Raw genomic sequence first — 14,477 nt, forward strand, 5'->3', positions numbered from 1 at the left:
AGAATTTGAGGATAAAGAAAAAGCAGAAAACTGAGCAAAGTCCCTGAGGAAGGAGGTAACAAAAGGAATCAGGAAGAGAGGGGAAAAGTAGATCTTAAGGAAGAGTAAAAAGTCTCAATTTGGTCATCTTAGGGAAGAAAGGCTGTATATGCAGAGACAGTCTTGAATAATCATATTGAGAAGTCCTGCAAAACTGTTTACAGAGCTTTAAATTTCTTCTTGGTTTCACCTAGGGGTTCTCCAAATATTTTTGCCTCTACATAGAGAAATGTTTCTGTTAAACAATGTATTACATTTCATGGCAAATGTCTAAAAACACTGATTGTAAACTAATTTATCAACAAATACTAATTAAGCACTTAATATAAGCTGATTACACGCAGTACTATGTTTTAATTTCTTACATATGTTTACTTGTACCAAGGCCAGAACTATGCAAAGAAAGACCACATGCAGTATGACTTTAATAATTTATACATTTAGTACACTTGGGAATCTTACCTTTCTTTCCTACTCATCTTGCATAATTTATTTTCTGCCTTTCTCTAGCATGTCCAAAATCCTCATTATACTTTACATTAAGTAGCCACAGTTCCTAGGAAGCCTGTCTACTTACAGTGTGATAGTATTTCCTTTAACCTCTCTATATTTATTCTATTCTAAAGTAGGTGTCTGGAAATTGTGTTCTTGTTGTTATTGTTCTGATTGTTCCTTAATAATCTGTGATAAAAAATCTAATAACAATAAAACATAACATTTATTAAGTAGTAACTGTAAGTCAATGAGCTTTATATACATTGTATCATTTAATCACCCCAATGACTTTAGACATTGGTACATTATTATTTTGTTTTACAGATAACATATAGGACAGTTCTTGAATCTCCAGAGCTCATACTGAGACACTGGGGTAAGAACAATACATTCACTGACCCCTTGGGTGTTACATTCTGAGAAGAAGATATAAATTAAACAAGTAGTGGCATAATTAATCACTAAATTAGAACCCCATAGCTGGGGTAATTAACTTGATCTGGTAGAAGGCAGCAGAGGGTTTCCTAAGGATTTTTAAAATGAGGGATAAACCATTGAAGGGAAAATAAAGCAAGAGGCAAAATGGCTTGACAAACACTGGAGAAGAATCTGACTCAGAAAGAAGAATGAAACAATAGTTAACTCTTTCAGTTTTCTATAACATGGTTGAAGGGAAAAAAAGTTAATTTATTTGCCATTCATGAACATTTCAGAATGTTGGATTTAGATGATTAGGTATTTACCTTAGCTGATGTTTGTTATGCATTAGAAGAGATGGTGTTGGCAAGATATGAACCCTCCTGTACTCTTGGTTCATTCAAGATTTGCTTCCTCCATCACCTGTAATACTGGGGGCATGGGGAGGTCGGGGTCCTGAAGGACAATTACATTCTGTTTCTGGAAGGGATGCAGTTACTTCTGGAAGAGAGTTGCCAGCAGAGGGGATGTTGACTCAAAGTAAAACACACAACTTAAGAGTTGTGAGTTTAAGTTTTATTCAGGGATCTTAGGGAGGACAATAGCCCAGGAGACAACTACTCAGTAGCTCTGAGGAAATTGCTACCAAGAGGTAGAGAAGAAGCCAGTTTACATATGATATTTGGTTAGGGAATACATGCAGTCAAGCACACATTTTGGTAAAAGATTACTGCTAATCACAAAGAACAGATATCTCAAGTTAATGATTTTAGGGCTTTTTGATGTATGGGAAGATGCAAGAATCTGGGTTCATTAAAATTCTTCCTGAGATATACATCTAACTACCTGTGGGACCTGTTTATCCAAAGCACAGAGTGCCTCATCCTGGTTTTCACCCTGAATTCCTCTCAGGGTGTGTTGTTGGTCAGAGACTGCAGTGGCTAACAACTTAATCCTTGTAGAACCTGGTGGTGAACAACACACTTTGTTTTTCTTTGTTTACAGGGGTTTACAAGATGGAGCCTGCAGGTAGACTTCCTTGAATGTGAGAATGGAGTTTGGAAGGATGTGTAGGTGAATTTCTCAGGCTATCGCTATAAATGCAGTATTCACTTAAGAGAAGAGCCAATTGAATATTGGGTGACTATGTGGAAATTTCTCTCATTTCAGGTGATGTGAAAAGATAGGGATGCCAGCCATCTCTTTGCAGAGTCATCTCTTGAATAGTTGTTTTGTGAAATCTCTCGCTCCAAGTCTGTCTTTTCTTCAGATGGGGTAAAGGGATAAAGCAGCAGTCGGGGGAGAGGTGGGACATTATTTATATCTTCATATTGGTATGATGACTTCCTGGGAAATTATGTATTAACTTTATTTTCAATTAATTTTGTGTTTTATTAAAGTAAAACATAAACATGGATTAAAAAGTTAAATATTCCTAAAAGGCATGTATCAAAACTCTCTCATTTTCTTGACTTTAGGCAGGCAACCCTTTAAATCGTTTTAGCTGTTTCATCTATAATCTTCTTCCAAATTTACAAATAATATGTGGATACTGCTTTTTTTTTGATTCATCAATTTTAGATATTATGTATCACATTTCTACTATGGGAAATTAGCATTTTCCCTCTCTTTCACGCCCTGCCCATGCAAACATCCTGTCAATGTTGCTATATGACATTGATTAGACCCACATTGGTTGCTTTGATAATAAGATTCTGCTAAGTCAAGGAGAGTACCATGATCGTATTTCCTTATATATATGTGATTTTGTTTTTTCTTGGGTTAGTATTTAAGTAACTTTTAAATTTTCTTATTTTTTTAACTGTTGACTAAATGTTCTCGTACTCTTCAAAATTTCTGTAAACTACCACATGTACCTCCACCTCCAGTCTGAACTGGTCCTCTTGGGGCCTCCAGTGTATCTCTCATTCTGGCACTTTGTTCTATTTTGAAACCCTGTTTATTAGATCCCAGGAACATTTTTGTATTGTTCTCTCCTTGGAAAAATCACATTTTCCAATAATTTCTTAAGTAAGAATACATAGATGGAAAAGTACATGGAAAATAAAATTCTGAGAACTCCCATGTCTGAAAATTATTTATATAGTTTCTTATATTTACTGATGGCTTAGCTGTGTCTAAAATACTAGATTGGAGTTCATTCTTCTCTAGACATTTGAAACTTACCACCCATTGCCTTCTGGATTCCAATGCAGCAACTGATAAATCCTATATAATTTATAGCCCAATTCTTTGTTGTGTTGTGGTTTTAATCTACAGATTTTATTAGAATTTCACTAGTTTTTCCACCAATGTCACATTTCTGACTCAGGATACAATCCAGAATTTCACATTATACATACTTGTCAAGCCTCCTTGGTCTCTATATTCTATGACAATCCCTTGGTCTTTCTTTGCCTTTAGTGACTTTGACACCTTTGATGAGTATGGACCAGTTATCTTGTAGATTACCCCTCTGAGTTTTGTGTGTTCTCCTGACTAAATTGAATTTATGAATTTGGGGGCAAAATATTGCATGTCTTATTATTGGTGATGTTAATTTTGATCATTTCATTATGTTGGCCTCTGTCAGGATACTCCACTGTAAAGTTGCTAGTTTTTCTTTTGTAATTAATGCCTATTTTGTGACTAGATTCTTTGAGAATATGGGAATATCCTGTTTCTCATTATAATAATACTTTATTTCTTATACAGCACTTGGGGATTTATAAACAATTTTTTGAAAAGATAATACAGAGAGTCCTATGTACCTTCCCCCAGCCCCACAAACATACACACGCACACACACAGTTGCCCCTAGTATTTACATCTTACATTAGTGTGGCACATTTGTTACCATTAATGAACCAATGTTGATATAATTATTAACTAAAGTCCATAGTTAATTCAAATGTCTTTAGTTTTTAACTTAATGTCCTTTTTTTCTGTTCCAGGATCTCATCCAACTTACCATATTTACGTTTAGTTGTCATATCCTTAGGCTTCTTTTGGATGTGACAGTTTCTTAGACTTTTCCTTGTTTTGATGTCCTAAACAGTTTTGAGGAGTACTGGTCAGGTAAATTGTAGGTTGTTCCTCTATTGGAATTTGTCTGATGTTTTCCTCTTAGTCTGCAGGTATGAGATTTGGGAGGAAGATCACAAAGTGCTATTTCCATCAAGTCATTTCAAGAGTGCCTACTATCAGCATGATTTATGACGGTTGATGTTGACCTTGATCACCTGGCTGAGGTAGGATTGTCAGGTTTCTACACTGTAAAGTTACTCTTTTTCCCCTTTTCCATACTGTACACTTTGAAAGGAAGAATCTATGTGTAACCCATACTTAAGGGGTAAGGAATAATGCTCCCTCTCCTTCAGTATGGAGAATCTATATAAATTATTTAAAATTCTTCTGCATGGGAGATTTGTCTCTTCTCCCACATTTATTAATTTATTGAATCATCATGAGTATGGACTCATGGATATTTTATACTTTGGGTTATAATCCAGCACTACTTTACTTATTTTGTTGCTCAAATTGTTCCAGCTTCAGTCATTATTAGCTTTCAGTTTGCTCTCATGTCCCTTTGTTTTGACATGCCCCCATTACTGTGAAGTTTTTTTGAGCTTTCTTACTTTCTGGCACTGCAAGATGCTCCAGACTCATCTTATATTTTTCCTGCCCCAGACCTACAATCAACCATCTCTCAAAGGAATCCTGGTTGATTTTATTGGAGAATGATATTACACCCAAGATTTGGGCAAAAGGTATGTAACTCAATTTTCTTCAGTCTGGGAGCTTTAAAATCTTATCTTTATCTAAAAATTCTAACATTTCATGGTGATTTTCTTTGTCGAGGACCTATTTCCACTTAAACTGCTTGGCCCTTTCTGGGCCCATTCATTTGGGAGACTTGGGTCCTTCAATTCTGAGAAATTTTCTTGTATTATTTATTTGATGATTTACTCTCACTTGCTCTCTATTCTCTCTTTCTGGAAACTGAAGGTTGGACCTTTGGAATTTAGTCTCTTATTTTATCTTTAATATGCTGTTGTCTCTTTCTTTGTGTATACTTGGTCATTTCCACAATTTTATTATACAGACTCTTCCATCATCATCGTCATCATCATCATCATCATCTATCATAGGTTAAGATTCCAAGAGCTCTTTCATATATTGTTCCTTTAAAAGAGTACATCCTATCTTTGTTCCATGGATATATCACTCACTCTTATTTCCCACGTTAATTATATTTTCTTTGAATTTTCTTCTGTGCCTTACTGTCTCTACCTTCACAAAGTTACTCTGTTCAATAGACTTGTTTCAGTTCCTCTCTCCTATGATGAAATCATTCCTCAAATGTCCAGTGATTCTTGTTTAGTGATCACTAAGTAAATAACCAGATACACTATACATTTATACATGTGTTTGAGGGTTGGGGAGGTAAATCTTGTGGACTAGAAGACTTTATTCTAGGATGATCCAGTAATCAGTTAACTATTTTGTTGAAGACATGAATATACCAGTATCAATGGGTCTGTCCTGGGATAGGTCAGATTTTCCAGGAGCAGATCCTAGAATCTCCCTTCTGAAATATAAAATCTGACTACCAGAATACTGGGTGTTGATTAAGGGAAATTACCTGGAGCAAAGGGGAGAGAGTCTCACCATTTAGAATACAAACTTTTATTAAAGGTCTTATTTTCAGTCTAGCACCTCTCTGTATTCTTCTCTGTGTTTAATATTCCAGATTTCAAGACTTTACAATCCAAATTTTCTAGAGAATGTATTTCCTACCACAAGTTGAGGAAGGGGCAGTTAGCAGGGTGGGCTAGATTTAGACCTCTGGTGGCCTACAGATTTTCAAACAACTTCCTGTTTTCAGCACACAACCTAGCCCAGTTGCAAGATAACCAGGTCTCCCTAATTCCTGAGATTTTCCTAGCTGCCTGAAGAGATGATTATCTCGACTTTCACCAGTATTACTCTTGATAGGCAAGAAATCTAATGCATTTGAGGAAACAAATTAGAATCTAATACTGTAACTGTTCAAATGGTTGTTCTTCAATCTGAATTTCTTGCCTGGTAATTCTAATTTAGGTGGGGAGAAATGTTTATTGATAAATTTAGTTTTGCTTTTGTAAGTTCTTAAATCTTTAGAAGTTACACATTTTTCTTCTAATTTGCTGTGTGGTGAGGGCATCCAGTCTAATTAGAATGTCAATTGCAGATGCAGACAGGGCATGGCAGAAGTTGCTGATCATCCCCCAATATTCATTCTTACTTTTCTACATTAGTAGAAACCTCAACTTTTGGCTCACAGAATAGACATCAGAATAAACTCGACATTCCCCGGCCTTCCTTGCAGCCAGTTGTGTCTATGGGGTTAAGTTTTGGCCAACACGATATGAACTCAAGAATGTGTAAAGTAAAACTTTTGGATTGTAACCTTTATGGAATGGGCATGAACTCCATTTTCTCTATTCCCTTTTACTGCTACCTGGACTACAAATGTGTTGGTGAGCCATCTTGAATCATGCAAACAATTGTATAATACAGTAGAGATGGCAGATCAACAAAATTGAAAGAACCTGATTTGGTGATATTTTGTAGCCCTGAACTCCTTATGCCTAGGTTATTAGGTTTGAGAGAAATAAATTTCTACCATGCTTAAGCTACAATTTTTTTAGCTTTTTGTTACAGCAGTCAAATCCTACTTTTACATATGGCATACATATGTTCAACTGTTTCACATGTGGGCACACAAATTATAATGGAACATTCAGATAAATGACAACAAATTGTGATTTTGTATTTTTCTCTGTTTTGTGTTTTATTATTTCACTTGAAAATATTCTGGATTTCTGCCAAGACTGGTTAGAAATTACTTGATAGATGAATGTTGGATTCAAAATTGCAAAATGCAATGCATTGTGATCAGGAACATTTTGAACACAAACTCCAGATGTGTCTATGATTTGTCTAAACTGATTCTTGGTACCACAGAAAACTATGAAATAAATATAGGCACAAAAGGGTCCACCTTATACTATATGAATGTGTTTTCCAAATGAGAAGTTTGACGTATGTTTCCTTGCTGATTTCCTATATTTAATTTGGCTTTTCACTGATAGTCTTTGTTGACTATGCCTACCTTTGGAATATTTTGGGGAAGAGTCAAACTGGGACATTATGTACATATGCATATATTCCAGGGAATCTGAGAAATTGGAACTGGTTTAGTAATTTATCAACTGATAATTAAAGCTCTAAAAGAATTTTTGTCCACTTTTTTATAGAGGACCACAATTGACTCTTACCATGCATGGCCTGTTCCTTCAATTCTGAGAATCCTTAAGAATCAAGACATTTATTTGGTTCCTCTGCAACTGTTTAAACAACTTTTTACAGTTTTATTCACTGTCCAAATTCTTATAGTTCTGGAACTTGGGACAGAATTGAAGACTGTGGCAAGGTTTTCTTGGAACAGTTCTAGGTAATTCAAACATATAGTCAGAACCATAAGTAGAATACTATACAAATAAAAATAATGATAAGAAACTGATATTGGCTTTGCAGCACTGTCTTTTTTTTTCTGGCTGCATTGGTCTTCGTTGCTTCTCATGGGCTTTCTCTAGTGCGGCGAGTGGGGGCTTCTCTTCTTTGCAGTGCACAGGATTCTCATTGCGGTGGCTTTTCTTGTTGCAGAGCACGGGCTCTAGGCTCACAGGCTTCAGTAGTTGCAGCACACGGGCTCAGTAGTTACAGCACGTGGGCTCTAGGGCATGTGGGCTTCAGTAGTTGTGGTGTGCAGCTCAGTAGTTGTGGCTCACGGGCTCTAGATCACAGGCTCAGTAGTTGTGGAGCACAGGCTTAGTTGCTCCATGGCATGTGGGATCTTCCCAGACCAGGGATCAAACCCGTGTCCCCTGCATTGGCAGGCAGGTTCTTAACCACTGCGCCACCAGGGAAGTCCCTGAAGTACTGTTTTGATGTAGGTAGGTGAGGATGATAAAAACTGAAAAGAAAGTATTATTGATGGAATGTTTGTGTCCTCCTCCAAAAAAAAAAAAAAATCATATGTTGAAACCCTACTCCCCAATGTGATAGCATTAGGAGACAGGGCCTTTGGGAAGCGATTAGGATTAGATGAGGTCATAAGGGTGGAGCCCTCATGAATGGGTTTAGTGACTTTATAAGAATCATAAGAGACTTTTCTTCTTCTCTCAGTTCTTCACCATGGGAAGATACAACGATAACCCTGCAATCTGCAATCCAGAAGAGGGCTCTCACCACAACCTGACTATGCTGTCACCTTCCAGCCGCCAAAATTGTGAGAAATAATTTTCTGTTATTTATAAACCACCAAGTTTCGGTTATTTATAAGCCACCAGTTAGCAGCCCTAACTGACTAAGACAAAAAGGATCATAAGCATTTGCCTGTGATATTATACATGACATGTGGAAAGTTAACTAGCATTTGCTAAAGAAGATATGGTCTTTAAAAAAATTTTTTTTTCCTTGTGATGAGAACTCTTAGGATTTACTCTTTTTTTTAATTTATTTATTTATTTAGTTTTGGCTGTGTTGGGTCTTCGTTGCTGTGCATGGGCTTTCTCTAGTTGGAGTGAGCAGGGGCTACTCTTTGTTGCGTTGCGCGGACTTTTCACTGCAGTGGCTTCTCTTGTTGCAGAACGTGGGCTCTAGGTGCACGGGCTTCAGTAGTTGTGGCACGTGGGCTCAGTAGTTGTGGCTTGCAGGCTCCAGAGCGCAGGCTCAGTAGTTGTGGCACACGGGCTTAGTTCCTCCACAGCATGTGGTATCTTCCTGGACCAGGGCTCGAACCTGTGTCCCCTGCATTAGCAGGTGGATTCTCAACCACTCCACCACCAGGGACGTCCCAATATGAAGTCTTAAAAATCATAAAATTCAAGTGATTCAGAAACATGTTTCTACAATACATTTTATTTTATATTCATCCTTAAAAATATCTAGGCCTGGATTTTGACAACGATCCCACACCAATGTCTATTTCTTAGTATTGTAGAATAAGGTTATAGTTTTTTTGTTGTTTCTTGTTTTGTTTTAATGCTGAGTGTTTTATTTCGCTGAGTGCCTTGGCATTCCCCATAGACAAAATTGGACTTTCTTATTTGTACCACTTCTTTTCAGACAGACCTGTGCTTTGTATCAAGATTCTGCAGCCAGAGGAAATTTTCACATCTGTGTATACAGAAGCATTAAAGTGTATAAGTATCATAGATGAAGCAGAATAAAAGCAGATCAACAAACAATTTTCATGTTCTTCATATTACATGTGCCCTATGATCTGTTTCTTTTTTTTTTTAGAAGATGTTGGGGGTAGGAGTTAATTAATTAATTTATTTATTTTTGCTGTGTTGGGTCTTCGTTTCTGTGCGAGGGCTTTCTCTAGTTGTGGCAAGCGGGGTCCACTCTTCATCGCAGTGCGCGAGCCTCACTATTGCGGCCTCTCTTGTTGTGGAGCACAGGCTCCAGACGCGCAGGCTCAGTAGTTGTGGCTCACGGGCCTAGTTGCTCCGCGGCATGTGAGATCCTCCCAGACCAGGGCTCGAACCCATGTCCCCTGCATTAACAGGCAGATTCTCAACCACTGCGCTACCAGGGAAGCCCCCTATGATCTGTTTCTATGGTGAATCACCACATTCTTCCAAGAAGCACACAGTGGACTGGGGGCATGCTTGGTGTTCATTCCTTTAACAAATTTACTGGGTACCTACTATATTACAACCTCTGTTCTAAGCACCTTATAACAGGGGATAAACAAGTCTCCCTTGTCATGTAGCATGCATTCTGGTGGTACAAGACAGAAAAAAAAAAAAAAGAACAACTGACCTTTAGCAGGTCAGATAAACGTTACAGAGAAAAACAAGCAGTTGCTAGCTATGACAAGATTCAAAATGTGAGTGTGGGAATTAGCAGCTGAGGTAGAGTGGAAAAAAATCATCTGTTAGGGAGGAAAGTAGAAACTAGGCTACTGAAATGCTTATCAGTATCCAAATGGATGAGAAAGTTGTTAAGAGTAGAAAGTAGAAAGTTGTAAGAGTCCAGATGGAAGGGAAGACTGTCGACCAGAAAATAAATCCTTAATAAATAAGAATATTTATAAAGTCAGAAGATGAATGCTAGACCAGTAGAAGGAAAGGATGATACAGCTAGTGGACATATGTTCAAAGAAGGTATGTTTTGATTTGTTTGTATTTTGGGAGAATTGTTTTAAGGTTTTACTGACCTCTGATGTGGTGATATGGAGTCAGAATCAAAACACCAGACCCGTCCACACACCTGACACTGATATATTTGAGGTTAGAAATAAACAACCTCTACTTAAGCAGGCTGCAAGGGAAATAATTCCTCCAGGGGCTTATCTGGTTCAAGTGTAGTGTGATAGAAAAGGTTTCTCTTGATGAGGTAGAGCAAGCAGGTCTAGAGCTTCTGCCTCCTGGGTATATACTTAGGAAACACAGCTTAAAATATATGATTATAAGGTTCTTAAGGCAGAAGCATGGAAAACAAACAGCAAGTGACCCCTCCTACCCACACACTTCCCCAGCCGGGCAACCCAAAAGGGTCTCATAAGCTCTTATTAGGATCATAATAATTGCTAAAATTAGTCAGATTAATTTAGTAATATTATCTAATATTAGTGACAAAATATTTGCTCCAGAATAAAAACAACAAAAAATTATTGTCCAACTCAGAAGATAAATCCAATATCATTGGCTTCCCTTCCATTTACCACTTGTTTCTATTTTTGGTTTGCACAATGTCTTGGGATTAGTTGCCTGTTATATTTGTTCATTATACAAAGCAGAATTTCTCTTTATTTATGTCAGATATCTTATTTAAACTTTAAAATATTTGATATTTTTAAGTTTGTTAACTTTATATTATGTTATTTCTATTATGTTTGTACAGAAAGATGCATAGAATTTTACTGGGTATGAAGGAATGCTCCAAGAAAAGTCCAATGCAATGGACAATCCACTTGTAGGGTTACCTCAAAGTGTAAGCAAGAGAAGCTGGAAATCCACACACTGTCTATTAAAAATAGATCAAGGAGGGGCTTCTCTGGTAGCACAGTAGTTAAGAGTCTGCTTGCCAATGCAGGGGACACAGGTTCGAGCCCTGGTCTAGGAAGATCCCACATGCTGCGGAGTAACTAAGCCCGTGCACCACAGCTACTGAGCCTGCTCTCTAGAGCCTGTGAGCCACAACTACTGAGCCTGCGTGCCACAGCTACTGAAGCCTGTGCGCCTAGAGCCCATGCTCTGCAACAAAGAGAAGCCACCACAATGAGAAGCCCGTGAACCACAACAAAGAGTAGCCCCCGCTCGCCGCAACTAGAGAAAGCCCGCGCACAGCAATGAAGACACAGCACAGCCAAAAATGTAAATAAATAAATAAATTTATTAAAAAAATAGATCAAGCGGATGTTTGACTACAAAATAACGATTATTAATTTTTAGGTATGATAATTGAATTGGGTTGTATTTTTTAGAAGTTCTTATCATTCAGAGACATATATGCTGATTTTTTTTTTTTTTGGATAAAATGATATATCTGAACTAGTTTTAAATTAACCCAAGGTGAGAGGGTGGGTATAGACAAAATAAAATTGGCTACATGTTGACAATAGTTGAGGCTGAGTGATGAGTACATAGGAGTTTATTATAGTTTCTTTGTATTTTTGTATATATTTGAAATTTTTCATAACAAATGTTATGATTTAAACAAACAAACAAAATACATGTAACGACCTTTTCTGTGAATCATGGATGAAACATGCTGTTTCTGACATGGTTTGCACAGAACTAATGTTAGCTTAGTTCTACTTTATTCTTCTGTCCGATGCCTTGGAATGTAAAATTTGAGCCTTTTATAAATACACATGATTTCTTTTCCCTTTTCCTCATTTTTATTGTCTTTCTGACATGTGTTGTAGGGATCCTTTTTTTTTTTTTTTTTTGCGGTGCGCGGGCCTCTCACTGTTGTGGTCTCTCTCCCGTTGCGGAGCACAGGCTCTGGACGCGCAGGCTCAGCGGCCATGGCTCACGGGCCCAGCCGCTCCGCGGCATGTGGGATCTTCCCGGACCGGGGCACGAACCCGTCCGTGTCCCCTGCATCGGCAGGCGGACTCTCAACCACTGCGCCATCAGGGAAGCCCAGGGATCCTTATTTCTGAACAGAATCGGGTTATAAAATGAATGTTCTATGATGTAACAAAATTTTCCAAACTCCCTTTGGGAAAGAAGGTCAAACACTTCCTTCTTTCACTCCCAAACCACCCTGTCGTGCACTAGTTTTCCAAGATATGCATAACTGTTCCTCTGTCTTTGTGTCTCAAATCGCCAGAGTGGGAAAGAAATCCCGAGTGAGAAGGTATAGTGGCTCCAATCCATTCTTTCCTAAACATCTGCACCCCCCCACACACACCCACACACCCACACACACGCACCTACAGCACTGTCCAAATTTGAATGCTGCAGGCTAATAATTGCCTCTCACGGCCTCCATGGGGGCAACTAGGCAAGGAGGGAGAGCGAGCTCCTAGACCTAAAGACCTGAGTTTGCTGCCTTCTTCTCTTCCTCTCCCGCTCCTGTCCCTCCTGTTTACGACTCTTCCCCCACCCCCAGCTGCATCCCATCTGCATCCCCGCTCTTCCTCTATTCTCCATTCCTTCCCGCTCCTGCAGTCCTCTCCCCGCTCCCCTCCTCCCCCATCCCGCTCCTCTCGCCCCCTCCCTTCCCAGGCAGCTAGTAGAGGGGACACCGCAGCCGCCGCTGTCTCTGTCAACATCACCCCGCCCACGCCCGGTCTGGAGGCCGAAGTCGCGCACCATCCTGGGGAGGAGGGCGGGGGACAGGGTGGCGTGGCTGGGAGAGGGGAGGGAGGAGTGAGAAGGACTCAGAAATAGCTTCCAGGCGGCGGGCGGAGCTCCACTGCGCACCTGGGCAGGAGGGGTGTTTGGGTCAGCGGCTGAGCAGCCGCCCCAGAAACTCTTCCCAGCCGACAATTCGGTGGGGTCCGTTTACTGCTGAGCTGTCGTGGCCTGGGTGGCATCCACTGGTGAGGGCCGACGCCAGCCTAGCAACACCTGCTGAGCAACCAGAGCTCAGGAGACCAGAGATCCTGGAGGAAAGAGAAGCCCAGGAGGAGAAAGGGGCTGCAAGGAAGCCCAGCTTCCCTTTAGGTGCTGGTGGAGACCCGTCACATGGTAGCAAGTAAGTGCCTTTTTCTTGCTGAGTGCCCAGTCCTGGGATGGTGATAGCTGTCACCTGCTGCCAGCCTTTCCCACCCACCCTGCCTGCCTCACCCCATACACACCCTTAGGGTCCCCAGTAGGAGATTCTGGACTTGAATTAAGAGAGCTACTTCAAGAGCAGCAACTGTCTGTGAATGTTTGCTCTGCACTGTATGTATGTGTGGTCAGTTTTCTCATCCCACCAGGTAAGCTTATGAAAGCAAGATGCTCTGTTAGTGTAAAATTTCTAAAAACTCTATATGGCAATGACTTTTAGGTTACATGACACAATGATAGAACAGAAGGAATAAAAGCTTATGCAAGATGGAGTATACTTCTTCTAAGGAATCTTATCTTCTACGCCAAGTAACTTAGTGATTTCAAGATTGATGCTTTTCATGTAAGAATCAACAGATAAAATTAGCGGCACAGATGTGATGGGAAATGGTGTGCCAGTTTAAACAGTTGGGCATTTTGGTATTGTTTGGATCAACAGGTTTCTGTTTTTGTTTTTCCATTGTTTAGTTCTGTAATATGCATACCTTCTGAAGGTTTTCTTTTAAAAGTGATGATGATGTGATCATTGTGAATGTAGTTTTATGTTGCTTCCAATACTTAGGATATCGGTCTAAGAAGGACAAATGATGAACACATGTGGAATGACACACTGATGGGTTCCTTTCATTAATGGAAATGATGGAGTCAAGTTTGGATACTGGCCAGAAAAATTTCTTGAAATGAGGAGGAGTTTGGGTGGTGCTTTTTGTGGATATTTTTTTCCTGGCTATTGGGTACTCTATAGCAAGATATAAGGAAGCTGGGCCCTATGATCAACAGAGTCCTGAGCACCATACCTGCTATAACCAGCCCTAATTAAAGTTTCTATAATCCAGCCTCTAGTTTTACAAGTAAAGAAGATAGGGCCCACGAGGAATAATTTGATGATGGTACCTGGCTAATCAATAATGAGCTGGAATTCCACTGAAGAAAACTTTGAATTTTATATGATAAAATGATTTCTGTTTTTGTGAAATTGCAGTTATTGAACTTTTGATTAAGCTTTATTTTTCTTATCTGTAAATGACATAAAAAACTTACAGATCCTGACAAGGACCAAATGACAGAGATTACATGAAGGATTTTGTAAAGGTAATACCATGTGTAACTATTGCTTATATAAGGAATTGTTCTGTATTTTTATCCACTTCACTCTCTAGCTCTCATTTAAAGTCCACTTCA

The 14,477-nt window shown here is 39.1% G+C and overlaps 1 protein-coding gene across 1 annotated transcript in view; it reads left to right on the forward strand.

Moving 5' to 3' along the window:
* The first annotated feature begins 12,931 nt into the window (after positions 1–12,931).
* The window catches only part of SCN7A (sodium voltage-gated channel alpha subunit 7), an 85,680-nt gene continuing 84,134 nt past the window's right edge, over positions 12,932–14,477 (forward strand). The window contains exon 1 of the mRNA XM_060015685.1: positions 12,932–13,218. Coding sequence (XP_059871668.1) covers positions 13,209–13,218 — 10 coding nt within the window. The 5' untranslated portion in view covers positions 12,932–13,208. The remainder of the gene's footprint in view (positions 13,219–14,477) is intronic.

The sequence above is a fragment of the Delphinus delphis genome, chromosome 7 (assembly GCF_949987515.2).
Source record: "Delphinus delphis chromosome 7, mDelDel1.2, whole genome shotgun sequence".
Lineage (NCBI taxonomy): Eukaryota > Metazoa > Chordata > Mammalia > Artiodactyla > Delphinidae > Delphinus > Delphinus delphis.